The sequence below is a fragment of the Trichechus manatus genome, unplaced genomic scaffold, assembly GCF_000243295.1.
Source record: "Trichechus manatus latirostris isolate Lorelei unplaced genomic scaffold, TriManLat1.0 scaffold00036, whole genome shotgun sequence".
Lineage (NCBI taxonomy): Eukaryota > Metazoa > Chordata > Mammalia > Sirenia > Trichechidae > Trichechus > Trichechus manatus.
Genome location: NW_004443972.1, coordinates 13,706,700 through 13,724,725, shown reverse-complemented (window position 1 = coordinate 13,724,725; position 18,026 = coordinate 13,706,700). Strand labels below are relative to the sequence as shown.

General features: G+C 35.6%; 1 protein-coding gene across 2 annotated transcripts in view; it reads left to right on the top strand.

Annotated features, from left to right (window-relative positions):
• CCDC148 (coiled-coil domain containing 148) overlaps nucleotides 1–18,026 on the top strand; it is a 293,851-nt gene that overhangs the window by 87,656 nt on the left and 188,169 nt on the right. The window contains exons 3-7 of one of the 2 annotated variants that reach the window (XM_004375405.1): nucleotides 6,366–6,469; nucleotides 13,735–13,817; nucleotides 14,015–14,166; nucleotides 16,393–16,488; nucleotides 16,572–16,753. In XM_004375405.1, the coding sequence (XP_004375462.1) occupies nucleotides 6,366–6,469; nucleotides 13,735–13,817; nucleotides 14,015–14,166; nucleotides 16,393–16,488; nucleotides 16,572–16,753 (617 nt within the window). The remainder of the gene's footprint in view (nucleotides 1–6,365; nucleotides 6,470–13,734; nucleotides 13,818–14,014; nucleotides 14,167–16,392; nucleotides 16,489–16,571; nucleotides 16,754–18,026) is intronic. The other variant, XM_012555281.2, reaches the window with a different exon arrangement.

Sequence of the window (18,026 nt, the reverse complement as noted above, 5' to 3'; positions counted from 1 at the left end):
TCCATTTGGTGCTTGGCTGAGTTCTTTATCTCTTCATTTGATGTTTTAGGGTTTCAGGATTGTTGTTTTCTCTGTTCGGCTTAGTTTTTCGGAATTTTGCTGTGGAGGGACGGCGTGGTGCTTCTGTCTAAAGCGCCATTTTGCCAGAACTCCATATTTAAAATTTTAATAAGCATATATTTTAAGTTTGACAGTCAGTGCAAGACAATAATTTCTCAGCACTCTCAGCCTCTAGATTGCTTCTCCAGTGACTGTATTATACATTTGTGAAGTTAAACGAATTTTCACTTTCAACAGGCATTTTAAATAACACCACTAACCTTTTTGTCCATAGCAGAATATAATTTAGGAAAAAGCTCTTTGTTTCTAGAAACAACTTTTTACCCGGGATTCATAGTTTGGCAAATCTCAAAAAATCCTTTGTCTTCAACCACTGGGAATGGTTGGCAGTCTATAGCAATCATTTTGACAAGCTTTTTGCTTCCGTATTTAGCCTGCATAGATTTGTAACTATAACAAATTGGTCCTTTAAAGCATTTTCATAATGCCTATTGTTTTTAATTTCAGTTAGTGAGAATACAATGTGTTCTGGATACCTCATCATTCTCTAACACTTTCTTCTTTTCTTCATACTGTTTTCATTTTCTTATTATATCTGGATTAAGGAAGATGCATTAGAAATGTTGTTGTACATGATTTTTTGGAACCTTCCCTTCTAATTTAATTTAGAGGTGGCAAGTTAACATTTTGCTTTTAATTTATTCTTGTAAGATGTGAACAATTCCCAAAAAGAGCTTTTTCTTGAAAGACTCATGGCTTAAATTGAATTAAACAACTGGAAATTAAATATAATTCTTAAAGTTTATTGTGTTTAGTGTTACAAATGCTAAATATACCGAACAGTCTATACTCATAGAATTCTGGTTACATCGTCTATTATTCTATCCCACATTATGTAAATTTTTATAAAATATGTGTTGGCTCAAAAAGTCTGTCTACGTTACCTATGTTACATAGCTAACACATTCTCTTAATATTTGTATTAATTATCAGTCTATTTCCCTGTTTATTCAACTATTTAAAATTGCTCATTTTCTGCACATGAAATTAACAGCTTTGACAATCATCATTAATATTAAATATACACATGCAATATTAAGTATACACATACTTAAACTGAATAATAGAATTTTAACATTTAGAGCACATAGGGAGAATTTTATTCTAGTTACATCTAGAATAATTAACTATACTGGAAAAGAAATAACCAATAATTATTGTTAATTTACCAAATTAACAATAAGCTCAAAAGACTTACCTTATTTGTATTACTGATATTGTTATACTGATTAGACATGATAGCCACCTATGTAATAACTGTGACATTGATTATGTACAAGTTCTGAGATGCTAGATATAACTCTGATGTGGACATTCAGCAATTTAGTCTTTCAAAGGCTGAGATTGAACCTGAATCTAAATAGATTTGGGCTGAAAACTGAGACCAAATTTTGGAGCATTACTTCTAAGTTTCCAATTAATTAAGTCTAAAAGAGATCTTTACAATTATTTTTATTTGAATTTCTTTGATTAGCAAGAATAAATTTTTTTTTGTTGTTCAAACCAAGTATCCATCAAGTAATTTTTTTAACTGTGCATTATGGAAAATTGTAAGCATATGCACAAATAGAATAATAAATCTCCATATAGCATCATCCAGCTTTAACTAATTACTAACTCTTGGATATTGTTTCCTTTAAACTCCCACCCACAAACCTCTTCCTGCCAAATTGTTTTAAAGCAAATCTCAGACATCATTTTACCCATAAATATTTCTGCGTGTATCTCTAAAAGATTAGAGCTTTAAAAAAATCCTGCAATACTATTACTCCACCTAAAAATGTTAATAATTTCAAATATCCAGTCAGTGTTAACTTTCCCTGATTGTCACAAAAAGAATTTTAAGTTTATTCAATCAGTATGTAAATAAGATACATATATTGCAACTGGTTTTTATTTTTTTGGATTTTCTCCTGCATCTTTTTGTATATCTTGTAATTTATTTTTTTAAGAAATTGCATTATTTTTCCTGTATAGTTTCTTACAGTCTGAATTTTGGTAATTGCATCCTGGTGGTGTCATTTACTGTGTTTCTCTGTCTCTTGTATTTCCAGTAAACTGGTAGTTATAGCTCAAGATTTGATCAGATTCAGATTCAAATTATTTTGACAAGAACTCTTTACTGATGTAATTTTCCTGCTCTGGTCTTTTGCTAATACAAATGTGTGGTGAGAATAGGTTGTACATATATCTTTTTATACTTTTGCTAATGTAGTTTTCAGATAGATTTCTAAAAATGAGAATACTAAGTCAAAGGGTAAATCCATATGAAATTTTGCTATACATCTCCAAACTCCCCTCTAGAGGTTGTATCATTTGCTCTTCCCACCAGCAATGTAAAAGAGACTGTGCTTCCCCATAGCCGCACAAAGGATGTTTTGTTAAACATTTGAATTTTTTCCAACCTGACAGATGAGAAATTGCATCTTAGAGTAATTGTTTTCTTTCCTTTTTAAATTTTTTTAAATGTTAACCATACTTTATTGAGATATAATTCACATACAGTAAAATGCATAAATCTTAGCTATACAGCTCAATGAATTTTGACAAATGTGTACACAAATCTAACCAAAACAAATTGCCCACTAGTCATTGAAATTTACATGTAAAGATGGGTCCTCTGGCCCAAAAGGGCATTCATGGTAATTCCAGATGCCTAGTTGAGGTTTCATTGTCTTAGACTGTCACAATAAACCACATATAGGAAAACTTTTGTTTCTGATGCTTTTATGGATTTAATATTTTAATTATTTTTCTAAAGGATTTTTAATTTATCAGTATTCTGTATAAAATCATCATCCACCTTAAATTTTTTTGAATATGTTTATGATTTCATATGGCATATTGCCCAGCATAATGAATTAGAATCACTTAGAAACCTCTCTATTGATAATTTTAAATCTTTTTTGTTCCTTGTAAGGCTTTATTTTTCTTCATTTTTGACCTGAGGATAGAAGTAGAATCAATGAGTAAATTTACAAAAATCAGGATGTTCTGAAAAATATTGGAAGTGTCTAGTGAAAAGTAGTAGCTTTATTTTGACTTTTATAGTCTACTTAATTGGCCTTTCTCTGGGCCCAAAGGCAGCAGTATTGATTTTTTTTTTAAACTATAAAAATGTGTCCATATCTTCCCACACTGTGTTTTAATTTTCTTATGTACAACATGGACCAAATATGTCAAAGAAATCTAATTTTAAAAGTTGCATCTATTGCAACAAACTTTAAAGACTATAGGTGGCAAATAGTTGGAATGAGTTAAAGCAAACATCAGTGTGTCAGATTTTTGGAATACTGTGCACTTTTTTTTTCCATAGGTAAAATGGAGACTGTGAATGTTTTTCTGCAATGTCCTATACTTATTTAAGTGTACTTTCCTCCTAAATCTCATAATTGTGACGCTGTTAAAACCTCCTGATGAGAAGATTTGGCTTTGTATTTTTTAGAAGACCTTTGGGTTACTTTGTTTTCTTACACCCCAAATTTTGAATCAGTAAGTACAACAGCAGAAAGATAAACTCAAGGTTAAAGTGATCAGTGAATGACAGCCCGAAATAGTATGCATTATAAAGATTCCTTTTTATAACTGGTCTTCTGAAGATTTTATGTCTCAGCATTGATCTGTCAAAGCTCTTAGGTTAATAAGTATTCTAGTAGCAGAGAAAATATTTATATGTGTATTTCATCTAGTTTCTGATTTGAGAGTAGCACTTTTGTAGATGTTTAGAAATATTAATATGGAATACACGAGTTCAGGGTGCAAATGAGTATCAGTCAGAGTTTAACCGGAAACAGGCATCACTTAAGTATTTAGAGTAGAAAATCCACTGCTGTGGAGTCGATTCTGACTCATAGCCGCCCTGTAGGACAGAGTAGAACTGCCCCATAGGGTTTCCAAGGCTGTAAATCTTGTTTTTTGAATTGTGCTTTAAGTGAAAGTTTACAGCTCAAGTTAATTTCTCATACAAAAATTTATACACGTATTGTTATGTGACACTAGTTGCAGTCCCTATAATGTGACAGTACACTCCCCCTTTCCACCCCGGGTTTCCTGTGTCCATCCAACCAGCTCATGTCCCTTTCTGCCTTCTCATGCTCTTCCAGACAGGAGTCGCCCATTTGGTCTCATGTATCTGCTTGAATTAAGAAGCACACTCTTCACGAGTATCATTTTACGTCTTATAGTCCAGTCTAATCTTTGAAGAGTGGGCATCGGGAATGGTTTCAGTTCTGGGTTAACAGAGCGTCCAGGGGCCATGGCTTCGAGAGTTCCTCCAGGCTCAGTCAGACCATTAAGTCTGATATTTTTACGTAAATTTGAGTTCTGCACCACACTTTTCTCCTGCTCCGTCAGGGACTCTCAGTTGTGTTCCCTGTCAGGGCAGTCATTGGTGGTAGCTGGGCACCATCTAGTTCTTCTGGTGTCAGGCTGATGAAGTTTCTGGTTTATGTGGCCCTTTATGTCTCATGGGCTAATATTTTCCTTGTGTCTTTGGTTTTCTTCATTCTCCTTTACTCCAGGTGGGTTGGGATAAGTGAATGCATCTTAGATGGCCACTTGCTAGCTTTTAAGACTCCAGACACCACTCACCAAAGTGGGATGCAGAACATTTTCTTAATAAACTTTGTTATGCCTGTTGACCTAGATGTCTCCTGAAACCATGGTCCCCAGACCCTCACCGCTTCTACTCTGTCCCTCTAAGTGTTTGGTTGTGTTCAGGAAACTTCTTAGCTTTTGATTTAGTCAGTTGTGCTGACTTCCCCTGTAGTGTGTGTTGTCCTTCCCTTCACCGAAGATAATTCTTGTCTGCTATCTAGTCCAAGGCTGTAAATCTTTATGGAAGCAGACTGCCACATCATTCTCCCTTGGAGCAGCTGGTGGATTCAAACCACTGATCTCTTGATTAGCAGCTGAGCACTTTAACCACTGTGCCACCAGGGTTCTTTAATTTGGGAAAATGATGATAGAATTGCTGAGAAGCCAAACAGAGGTTGGTGAAGCAATACAGAGGGGTTAACAGCAGCAGGAACCCACTGCCACCTAGGTCATGGGGACATAGGGAAAAAGCAGTGCTATCCCAGATCCCACGGGCTAAAGTTACCCAGAGCCAGTTGGAACTATAGTGGAACTACCAAGGGAAAGCTGGAGCAATGGAGAAAAGGCAGATGCTCTTGGAGACCGTTCTAAAGTCAGAGATGGCAGGGAAGTAACCCTGTAGTTTCTTTCTCCCTCCCTCCCTTCAGTCACCCCAACACCCGTGTCTCCTCTTGGCTGAACCCAGCTGGAAGCCAGCTGATAGAGACACCTGAGAAACACAGCATGCTCTGTAATGTGTAGCAGATCAGGGAAATGGCGAGGAGCGGATCTGAAGGCAGACAGGTGCAGGCCATACAACTTGCTGCCAGAAACCCAAAAACACTAATATATTTTAAAAAGTTATAAAATTTTGGGGAAAATTAAATTTAGTTGAAAATTTGAGTTTCAGCGCTACATGGCTTTTCATTATTTCTTTGTTATTAAGTACTTTCAAATAAATATTTGCCTATATACTTTTTTCTTAATTTATTTACAAAGTCATAGAATCAAAAGATTAAAATTGTATATTCAGGGTCATATTTCTAGTAAGTGCTGAAGCTGGGACTAAAGCCAGGCCTTCTAACAACTTATCCAATGACTTTTTGCCATCTCTTACTGGGGATCGGATAAAAATCTCCATGGGGTAGCAGAAAGAGCACTTGAACCAGAAATGCTGAACATCAGGGTTTTAATTGTGATTCTCTTGTTTACCTCGGTCAGCTTTATGAGCCTGACCAAATCTTCTTAACTTCTCTTGAGTGTCCGCGTTTGTAAAATGGGAGTAATGATGCTCATCATTCCTCATGGGAACATGTGTCAGAAAGGGGAGAAAATGTATAGAAAGCTCTTGAAAATTTTCCTAGGGCTATATGAATTAAGGTATTATTTATTATATATATGGAAAATAGAATTACTTCATCTTTCTTCTCATGAATGCTTTAAAAGCAATTCTTAAATTGGTCAGTATTTCAAACTACTCTCTCTTTTCCCACTTTGCTTTTTGTTTAACATAATGCTTAGTTTAGGTGAGTTTTGTGTTATAAGATGCATTAGTTAAGGATTGAAAATGAGAAAGTATTCAATTTAGAAAATGCAGATTAAAGATTTATTTTGAAGAAAACACATTTTCAAATATTGAAGTTTCTCCTCTTTTGTTCCTCTAAATCTAGATCAAAAAAACAGTACAGACTTCAAAGAACTCTAAAGAGCAAACACTAATAAAACAACACAAGCAAGTGTGGTGGCAAGAACACCAAAGGCTAAATGAACTCAGGTAAGAATTGGGGAAAAGTCTCAATAAGAAAATGTCAGAATTCTTAAAAATTGTACTTCTCTAATCAGATGTTCTATAACTTTCAATGTTAATTAAACCATTACAATCAGGATTTAAAGTTAGAGCTTGAATGTCAGTCAGATTAAAGGCCTTTCATTTCACTGGTTTGATTTGGAATCCAGTGAATATATGAAGAGGGATTTTGCTTTTCTTAGGAAAAAAAGACAGTCTTCTATTTCTGCTAATCCCTTCCTTTTCTGCACTCCCACTTATCATTATAATTACTTATATTATACTTAGCACATGGGATTATAATGTTTTGTTTACATAGTTGTCTTCCTTATAAAGTGGTAAACTCCTTGAGGGCAAGCGTTCCATTTTATTCATCTTTACATTGTAGGATGTAGCACTAGGAAGGAGATAGGTAAATGCCTTAAATGACTAAATGAATGAACTAAGGATTTTAAGTTGTTTAGTGGTTTCTGGATATAGCTGCATGATGACTAAAATATTCAGTTTGGATTTTTGACTTGTTATTGTTTCCAATTGTCTCTTCAAGGTGAATTAAAACAAAATAATGATTCCATATGTGATCTTAGTTGTAATCTTTGGAAAATAAATTTATTTTCACAGATCAAGGCAAAAGTAGAGATAAGATGTATTTCCTCCCATTTAATAATATTTATAAAGTATTTTTTTAAAAAGGTATTCTTTTAAGCATATACTTTATATACCATTGACTTTATTTTTGACTTAGGTGTATTTCATATTAATAAGAGTTTATTCCTCTGGCAAGTGATTCCTAAGTGTGAAGGAGAAGGCTCAGAATTGGAAATAGTTTTAATATCATCATTTAACTTAAACCACAGGAAAACAAATTTACATAGACTTCTTCACTATACTTCTCTTATGAAAACAATTAAATCAGACCTATCTTACCCCTCAAAAAGACAGCTTTTGTGGATGGAAAGTTTGAACCCATTGGAAAATTATTTGAAAAATTTCAAACCTTGAAATATGATAACAAGGAAATTCACTTGGAAACCTTAATTATGGTGTTCACTGATGCAAACTCAAATGTAAAGGAAGACACTGGGGAAGAATTTTTATCTTGCCTATTCCATACCCTTCTTAATGTGTGTGTTACATTGTTCTTCAGCTAGATAGAAGAGGCATACACACATCAGTCTGAAGAATAACTGTTTTTGCTGGCACGGAATGACACAACCCCACATCCCCACCCCAAAAAAAAAAAAAACAACCCATTCCCGACCTGTCGATTCCGACTCATAGAGACTCTATAGGACAGAGTAGAATTGCCCCATAAGGTTTCCAAGGAGCAGCTGGTGGATTCAAACTGCTGACCTTTTGATTAGTAGCCAAGCTCTTAACCACTGTGCCATGAGGAGCTCGGCAGAATGACACAAAGATGATGGAAATGAGGAACTTCAAGTAATAATAACCTTGATGTCTTGAAACTTTAAGGATTGACTATTGGGCAAAAAGAAGAATTTCAAGATACTTTTCTATGTTGGGAGCCCTGGTGGTGCAGTGGTTAAGAGCTACTGCTGCTAACCAAAAGGTTGGCAGTTCAAATCTACCAGCTGCTCCTTGGAAACCCTGTGGGGCAATTCTGCTCTGTCCTATAAGGTCGCTATGAGTTGGAATCTACTTAATGGCAGAGGGTTTGGTTTGGTTTCTGTGTTACTCTAGAATGTAGGCTAAGCTGTCCTGAAACTTGTAAGCGTTGACTATTGGACAACAAGGAGAATTTCAAGATACTTTTCTGTGTTACTCTAGAATGTAGGCTAATTTCAATGTGTTCAGTAAACACTAATGGTTATAAGAGAAAATTTAGAGAAATGGCTAGATTTGTGGAGAATTTAGGTACTACAGAAAATTAAAAATAGTCTAAGGTACTAGTGATGTTTCTTAATAGTTAAAAATCTATACCCCTTTTAATGCCTTACTTGAGAATCTGATCTGCTCCCCTCTCCACCCATTTGCGAGTCTCAGGCCTGTATAAGAGCCTACAATGACATCTAGCTTTTATTGGTTACTTAGTTTGTGTCAACTACGGTGCCAAGTACTTACATGCTTTTTCTTATTTAGTCCTTACAACAACCCTACAGAATAGGTATTATTATTGTCCCCATTTTACAGATGAGAATTTTGAGTTTCAGAAGATTTAAGTCGTTTGCAGAAGATCAAAAAGCTAGTTTATGTGAAGCTGGAATTAGAGCACTTGTCCTTAAAATCTTTTTCTTTTTCTCATGGGGTTCCCTTCTTATCACCTGAGATCTAATTGGTCTAGCCTCAATAGCAAAAAAGATTTTACCAAACTTCAATTATTTGAAATCTATACTGATAAAACTGGGTACTCTTAAGATTTATGAGTATAAAATTGTATTGAAATACTTAATATACTTTCTTAAACTACAACCCTTGAAAATTCTGATATACTTTCCCAGGGACTCTTACTCCCCTGTTTAATAATGCCTAGTTAAGAGACTAAGGAGGATGTTATTTATATTGGCCATGTGGTGAAGAGTTAAGATTTTATTTTAAGGGAGAAAAATGTAGAACAAAATTCAAATTGACACACACACACACAAAACGGACCAGGCTTGCTGGTCTGACAGAGACTGGAGAAACCCCGAGAGTATGTCCCCCAGATACCCTTTTGACTCAGTACTGAACTCACTCCCGAGGTTCACCCTTCAACCAAAGATTAGACAGGTCTGTAGGGCCAACAATAACACATGTGAGGAAGTGCTTCATAGTCCAATCATGCATATGGGAATAATGGGCACATCAGCCCAAAAACAAAGACGAGAAGGCAAGAAGGGACAGGAAAACTGGACAAATGGAAATAGGGAACCCAGAGTGGTGAAGGAGAGAGTGTTGACATATCTCGGGGTTGGCAACCAATGTCATAAAATGATTTCCTATATTAACTGTTTAATGAGAAATGAATTTGCTCTATAAACTTTAACCTAAAGCACAATTTTAAAAAAAGATTTTATTTTGATAAGAATTTTTGAATAATAACTTTTGGGGATTTATTTATAAGCCTTAATTTTTACTATAATTTTTACTATATTTCTTTCAAAGGATTTTTCATGAAAATATATTTACTTTCTTGCTCACGTTTTTAGTTTGAAGGCATTATTTTAAAAGTATCACCTTTAAACAGAAGATACATGGGATTTTACCAATTAAATCTTTGGAAATGTATCTTTAAAGATCTAACTGAGACCAGTATTAGTACTGTATGACTCTCAGCACCAGAGAACTTGCTCTATGTCCTGCTCCTGAGCTTAGTTCTTTAGCCAGTGGTTTTAAGACATCCTTCTCAGGCCTCTGTGGTAAGCTCATGTGGGATAGACCCTTTCAAGGCTGAGAAGTAGATCAAGTAGCTGAATCTAAGGTACCAAGCCATCTGGGCTACTGAGTTCCTTCTTGTCGGAGGGATTAAGCTTCTGCTTTAGCCTACCCTAGCGCCCTAATTTTTTTGCAAATCTCTAGGCTGTAAGTTTCATTTATGGAATCTGAACATGGTCTTTTGCTCTGCCTTACGTGGTCCACATCCCTTTGATTAGTGTTTGCTTAAATGGCTTCTGACTCCATTTCTCTCTTGCACCATGCTTCACTCATTCTCTAAAATTGATAATTAAGTGGTGATGGCAGCCTGGAAATCCCAGGAAGCTCATCTGTTTTTTGAGGCTCTGAGAAGACTGACTCTCTACCTAGAACTTTGGCACTATCCGGGAAGGACGGGGACCTGTGCTGAAAGCAGACACCTGAGGGCTCAAAAACACCCTTCACTAGGTTGACTTCTGCAGGTGATTGTACTGCAGCTGAGTATATTTAGGAAGTAGATTAACGTATTATCTACACAAATAGTTACACAAAAATTCAGGATGTCCATTATGAAGCCATCATTGCCTGTCTGAGAACATGCTAGGAGTACAGGCCAAGTAGCTTTACGTGGTACTTAAATTGGCAGATTTGGACATTTGTCCTCTCTTCAGATGTGGGGGAAGTTGTATGTGTTGCAGAGCTCCAACTTGATGAACACCCAGGAACTAGTCTAGCATGATGGACAGAGCAGGATTCTGTTTTCTAAAGTCACCATGTTCAGTGACGTTGGGTCCAAGACAATTTCTGTCTATGTTTTCTAAATCATATTCCACAAAACATTAATATTCTTCAAGCTATTTCATGGAAAATAATGAGTTTCATTATCAGATAAATGAGGAAAATCCTTTCTATTTCATCCCCTTTGTGGAGAAACTTAATGCACTTTAGCATGATAAGTTTTCTGAGAAATCCTGAACTATAGAAATTTGTGTCATTTTGTTGATGTACAAGATCATATCATCTGCAAATACAGATAGGTTCACTTCTTCCCTTTCAATCTGGATGCCTTTTCTTTCTTTCTCTCTCTCTTTTTTTTTTTTTTTGCCTAATTGCTCTGACTAGAACCTCCAGCACAATGTTGAATAAAAGTGGTGAGAGCAGATATCTTTGTCTTGTTCCTGATCTTAGGGGGAAAGCATCCAGCCTTTCACAATTAAGTATGATGTTAGCTGTGGGTTTTTCATAGATGGCATTTACCAGGTCAGGGAAGTTCCCTTTGATTCTTAGTTTGTCAAATGTTTCTATCATGAAAGCTGTTGAATTTTATTAAATGCTTTTTCTTTGTCTACTGAAATATCATGTGATTTTTGTTTCTTTTTTTATTGATGACATGTATTACATTAATTGATTTTTGTATGTTAACCAAGCTTGCAACCCTGATAAATTCCATTTGGTCATGGTGTATAATTCTTCTTATATGTTGCTGGATTTGGTTTGCTAGTATTTTGTTGAGGACTTTTGCATTCATATTCATAAGAGATATGTCTGTAGTTTTTTTCCCTTGTGATTTCTTTGTCTGCTGTTTGTATCAGAGTAATACTGGCCTCATAAAATGAGTTACGAGGTGTTCTTCCTCTTCTTTTTTTTGAAAGAGTTTTTTTAAGAATTAATATTAATTCTTTTAAAAATATTTGATAGAATTCAGTGGTGAAGCCTTCTGGGCCTAGATTTGTCTTTGTGGGTAGTTTTTTTATTACCCCTTTGATCTCTTCACTTGTTACAAGTCTATTCAGATTGTTTCTTCTTGAGTCAGTTTTGGTAGTTTGTGTCTTTCTAGGAATTTGTCCATTTCATCTAAATTATCTAATTGGATTCTTTTATAACATTTTTTATTTATGTAAGGCTGATAGTGGTATGCGCTTTTTCATTTTTTATTCTAGTAATTTGAGTCTTTTCTCTTTTTTTCTTGGTCAAACTAGCTAAAGGCTTGTCAATTTTGTTGATCTTTTTAAAAAAACAGATTTGGTTTCATTGATTTTTCTCCATTGTTTTTCTGTTCCATATTTTATTAATTTCTGCTCTAATCTTTATTTTTTACCTTTCTTCTGCTTGCTTTAGGTTTAGTTTGCTTTTTTTTCAGCATCTTAAGGTGGAAGGTTAGTTTATTGATTTGAGACTTAGGAGGGCCCTAGGAACAACCTTCTGGATTGCAAGTGAGCTGGGGCTGGTGTGTAGGTACACAGAAACTGTCAGATCAGAAACATAAGAAACTTTGTCTCCTTTATTATGCTGCAGGGATCTTGGGAGCAGAAAATGTGATACCTTAGTTCAAAAGAATGAACTTTGGCAAAGGTGTATGTAAGCTTATACCTTTCGCCTGTTTACACAGTACGTTTCCTGTGTGGCTTCCTCCCTTAATCATAACACTACTGTCTCATAATAAGCAGCTGATAAGCATAAGTAGGAGTCCCTGGGTGGTGCAAACATTTAAGTGCTTTCTGAAAAGTTGATGGTTTGAACTCAGCCAGAGATGCCTCAGAAGAAAGTCCTGGTGATCTGCTTCTAAAAGGTCACAGACTTGAAAACCCTGTGGAACAGTCCTACTCTGCACACATGAGATCATCATGAGTTAGATCAAATCGATGGCAATTGGTTTGGGTTTTTGTTGTTGTTGAGCAGAAATAAGGGAGAGAAAAACCTACAAAATATGGCCTCTGTCTAAACTTAGAGATGTTTAACTTGAAGGAAAAAGTATCAGACCTTGTGATCTTAAAGTTTTGTGAGTTCATGATACTTGTGGCATACATGCACTGTAATCTTCTTTTCTTCCTCATCTCCCACCATTAGCATTAAAAAGTTCCTAAGAGGATCCCGGCATCCCCACCCAGTATCTTAGCACAAAGTTCATTGCTAAGTCCATATGTGTTTTCCCAAACGTCCTAATTATCAGTAGATAAGAAAATTATCAAAATTGTCCAAGTTGTACATATCATATAAAGGAAAAGTTCAAAGGACTTAGCTCTATTTAGAGTCTACAAATATTACTGTAAGATTGCAGTTTGTCACTGAATGGCCTTGTTACTGATAAGGAATAGCTGTGAACCCCTTCTCCTGGGAGACAGATGGGAAAAGTGACGCCATGGTGGGATGCCTGTTCTGCCCTTTAAGTGGGGTTAGAATAGTTCATTCCAATTCCATTGGAGAATTTGCTCTTGTTTCCAAGTCTGCCCTAAAACATTCAAGAAGGTGGAGACAGTCCTGGCTTACTGTTTGTCAAACCGTGCTCTCTAGAACCCTAGGTGATCCAGTGGCCACCCTGGGGGACCAAAAGAGGGTTCAACCAAGAAAACCAAACCAGTTGCCATTGAGTCGATTCTGACTCATAGAGACCCTATAGGACAGAATAGAACTGCCCCATAGGATTTCCAAGGAGTGGCAGGTGCATTCAAACTGCCAACCTTTTGGTTAGCAGCCTGAGCTCTTCACCACTGCACCACCAGGGCTCCAAAAGAAGGCTAAGTGAACTCAAATCCTGCTTCTCGCACGTCAACCAGAGCATCTCAAATTGTATCTGTTTCATACCCTAGATATCAGCATAATATTTAGTTTCAAGAAAGAATTTGATTGTTTCAACTAGTGTTTTAATGGAGTCATAAATTGGAAAAAAATTCTTATGTTGATTCCGCTCTTAAACAGGTTGTTGTCTGTGACTATAGTCTCAGCGTCAAAGTGGGAGGAGTATTGCTGTCAATCTGATATTATTTAAAAAATATATATAGTTTGAATAAATAAACCACATTATATTGAAATTAGATTGAAAAATGCAACTATCAGTTATTTTTAAAACATACGTATGTTCATGATTGTAACAAAAAAAATGATTGAGATAACATCCATTTCAGATGTAAAGTTGAATTGGAAATAAAATCCTTTCTCAATGAAGAGAAACTTGGAAGTGAATGTCTTTCTAACTTTATGGATTTGGGTAAGACTTTTGATTTTATATTCAAGGGGGATTTTTGTTTCGAAAAATAAAAGTGAGTCACTTATTTCATGTTCTTTTAATATTAACTGCTGTTTGTTTATTTTTAAAGGATTCCCCAAGTAAAACTGTACTCTAATTACCTGTTCTTGAAGGAGCTTAAAATACTATTTCCTTGATTCAATTTTGTTTCACCATAGAACAAGAGTTATCAGAACAATGGTGTGTGTATCTTAAAAATGTGATAGATCCTGTTCAGCAGCTGAGAGCAGATCTGAAATACAGACAGCATCACATTTTACAGCGTTCGGGTCCACATAATGAGTTTAACTCAGTGAAAGTGCTAGAAGAGGTTAGTATGTTACCTTTATTTTTTTTACTGACTCCCCATTCCCTCCTCTCCTCAGCCCTTGGTAATCACACAGTTTCTTTTGTTTCAATGGATTTGCCTCTTCTAGATGTTTCATATAAGTAGGATCATGCAATATTTGTTCTTTTGTGTCTGACTTATTCACTCAGCATAACGTTTTGAAGATTCATCCACATAATGGCATGCATAAGAACTTCATTTCTTTTTATGGCTGAATAATACTCCATTGTTTGTATATACAGGCAGTCCCCGGGTTACAAACATCCGGCTTACTTAAAACTTGTAGTTATGAACCGACCCTCGTAAAGCCTGTTACATTAAAAATTTGAGGTGCATACAATGGTTCATAATAACAAATGGGCACTACTTCGCGATGCACATCAAAACATTATTATTATTACTGTATTATTATGTTAAAAGATCTTTTAGTGTATCTGGAAGTGTTTCTTTAATGTATTTTATGTATAGAAAGGTACACTCTATACTATATACTAAGACAAACATTTGACTAACTCACGTTGGATACAAGCCGTACCTAACTGTTCTGACTTATGTACAAATTTAACTTAAAGACAAACTTAGGAACAGAACTCGTTCATAATCCGGGGACTGCTGGTGCTACATTTCGTTTATTCCTTCATCTATTGATGGACACTTGGGTTATTTGTATCTTTTGGCTACTATGAATAATGTTCCAATGAACATTGTTGTAAGTGTACCTGTTTGAGTGCCTGCTTTCAGTTTCTTTGGTTTTATTCCTAGAAGTGGAATTGCTGGGTCTTATGGTAATTCTGGAGTCACTGGGTGGCACAAACAGTTAAGTTCTACTGACCAAAATGTTGGCAGTTCAAATCCACCCAGAGGCACCTCAGAAGAAAGGCCTGGCAAGCTACTTCAAAAAGATCACAGCCATGGAAAACCCTATGGAGTACGGTTCTACTCTGAAACACATGGGGTCACCATGATCAGAATTGATATGACAGCAACTGTTTTTCATTTTTGTTTTTTATGGTAATTCTGTTTAACTTTTTCAGGCACCACCAAAGTGTTTGTTACCATTATTTTTGAGAAAAATATTTCATTTTTGTCCCACTTAAAACGATTTGAGATAAGAAACAAACGTGTTGTGGATTTAAATAGAAGATACAGCAAATTCTGTCTACTCCAGATCTTAAACACATTCTTGAATCTGTCCAAGCACCCTCTTTCCTTGCCTGAAATTTTGCACTGGGCTCATAACTAATCTCCCTGCTTTCATTCTTAGCCTTCTTCCCAGTGCATTCTTTAAAGAAATGTAAAACAGATCAAGCCACCCCTGCTAAAGTCCCCCAGGGGCTGCTGCTGGCCCTCAAATCCTCCCTATACAACAGGCTTCAATGTCACCTCCTACATGACAGCCCCCTTTCCTACAAGAGCTCAGTCACACTGACACTAGCTTCTTTCTATTCTTCACACGTGCCAGGTTTGTTCTGGTCTCAAGGCTTTTGCACTGTTTCTTCTGTTCACTGATGGCACTTTGTCATTTAGATCTCAGCTTAAATGTCCTGTCCTCCAAGAGTTCTGTCCTGACCACCCACATGAGAGAAGCCACAGTTACTCCCTATCACATCACCTTGTTTTTACATCACTTACCTCCTTCTGGTACTTTCTTATGTATTTTTTTCTATTAGCTTATTGACTGCCTCCCCTGACTAGAGCATAAATGTAGTTGTGCTAGGTGTGGGATTATAGGTGCTTTTTCTTGCTCTATTTTTCAGTTTTTTTGTAGTGTTGTTATATTGCGTTCATAAATAATAATAATCTAAAAAAATCATTAAAAATCCATGCCCAGCAATTTTTCTGGCAATTAGAGGCAAGGATGCAAGGGAAGGAAGGGGGGTGATTGCAGTAGAGACAATCTGGTAAGCTCTCTACCTTAGCACAAACAAAATCCAAATGTGGGTGCAGCCTGTCTATGAACCCACTGTATCTCCTGGGCCCATTTTTGAGTCGTGTGTCTGGAAGCCCAGTTGAGGCTCACCTCTAATGAGCACTGTCTGGCTGTAGCATCTCTTGAACTCTGTTTCACAAGTCCTCAATGAGACTTTCCTATCTAATTTTTACCACTTACTGGCTTTTGAGAATAATTCCTGTGCTCTTAAATATAAATATTGGTTAAACTGCAGTAATTTTCATTCCACCGAAGGTTGTTCTAAATGTCCTATATAGGTTGACTTTGTGAAGAAACAACTGAAAGCTGTTTTTGAAAGACTTAATCTGGAGCAACAGAAAATACAAAATGATCTTTCAGATTGGAGTATGAAAGTAAGTGTGATACAGATAGTAATTTATTTGTTCAGCAATTTGTCATTTATGTGAAGTAAAATAAATCATATAACTTTTTTCAGATACTAGATCATTCTTTGGAAGAAAAAAGTAACCTGCTTAGTGAACTGCCCATGGAATTAGAAACTTTGGAATGTCCATACCCTGATTTGAAATCTTCAATCCTTAGTGAGTTCTGTAACTTTACAGAGAAATATCAAAAGAAACTTCAAGATTTTGATCTGCAGTTAGAAGATATATACAGGTGATAAGATAAAAACTTCTTGAATCCTGTAAAGTTTTGCCACTAAAATTTATGTTTATAAGGGGGCTACTATACTTCTGAGTTACCATTTCATAGTTACTATGTGATTGAAATACAGTCAACCAATAAATATTTAGAATGACTAATTGTCAAATGAAGGGGATCTTTTTTTTTCAAAATAATGAGTCTTAAGATTTTACGAGCTTTAAACATGATGAAAATATCCCTCATATCGAGCCACTTACTACACAGTTAAGGGATGGCTTTCAAATGCAATGGGAAAAGCACCCACAGAATTGTTACTTCTAATCCACTGTGATTTTGTACTATAGGGTGAACACAGTATTCTTTCTAAATTTTTTTTAACTTTCTTGTATATTTAAAAAATTTTTTAAAGTATTGTACTTTTGTTTGTATTCTTAGAATGGCAATCCGGTTATGAGTGGCAAATAGTGATTTAAAATTCGGTTTTGGCAGTGGTCCTCTTCTCCGGCGTAGCTTCTGTATTTAAATTCATTTAAAGAACAACCCAGAAATGCCACCCGGGATCAGATTAATCAATGATCTACTTTGTGTAGTGTCTGTATATGAAGTTTCTGGGAAACATTTTGAAGGAAAACATGTTTTTGTTTTATTATATTAACTCAAAATTTTTCCAAAGAATATTTGCTTTAAAAGAAAGGAAAACTACTGAAGGGATACATTTATAGAAAATCAAAAATAAAAGACTCGTACTTTCAAATGTAAGAAAATGAATTTGACAAATACTTATATTTTTTATACTTCTTAATGAATTGTCTGTGAATGAAGTTCCTCCTCATGAAACTAATGGTGTTTAAGAAATGAACAAGGAGAACCTTAAATCCTACCAAGTAGAGTTCTTTGCTTTGGTAGCTTTTGGGCCCAAACTCCTTAGTTACAGCTTTACTCGTCTTAGCACAATAGTAGGTGAATAGGGCCAATCCTAGGTGAAGTCTGAGCCTTTTCTGAACTTAGCTTCTTTCTTATGCCTCTGTGGGGATGCTCACGTGTTCCTTCCCATCAAACACCTTTTGGTCTCTTCAAAGATTTCCCTCCGTTTTTTCCTTCATTTCTTCCTTCCCACCCTGCCATAATGCTGAGAAAAAAAAAAAGAATAATAAATCATTTACATTTGTTAACTGATTAATTAATTACACTTTAATTGAAACTCAGTCACAGTATAATGTTAACTCAACCATGCCCTTAGTTTTAAGTCTTTAATTGTAAAATGAAGGTCCTCTCTTCCCCATCC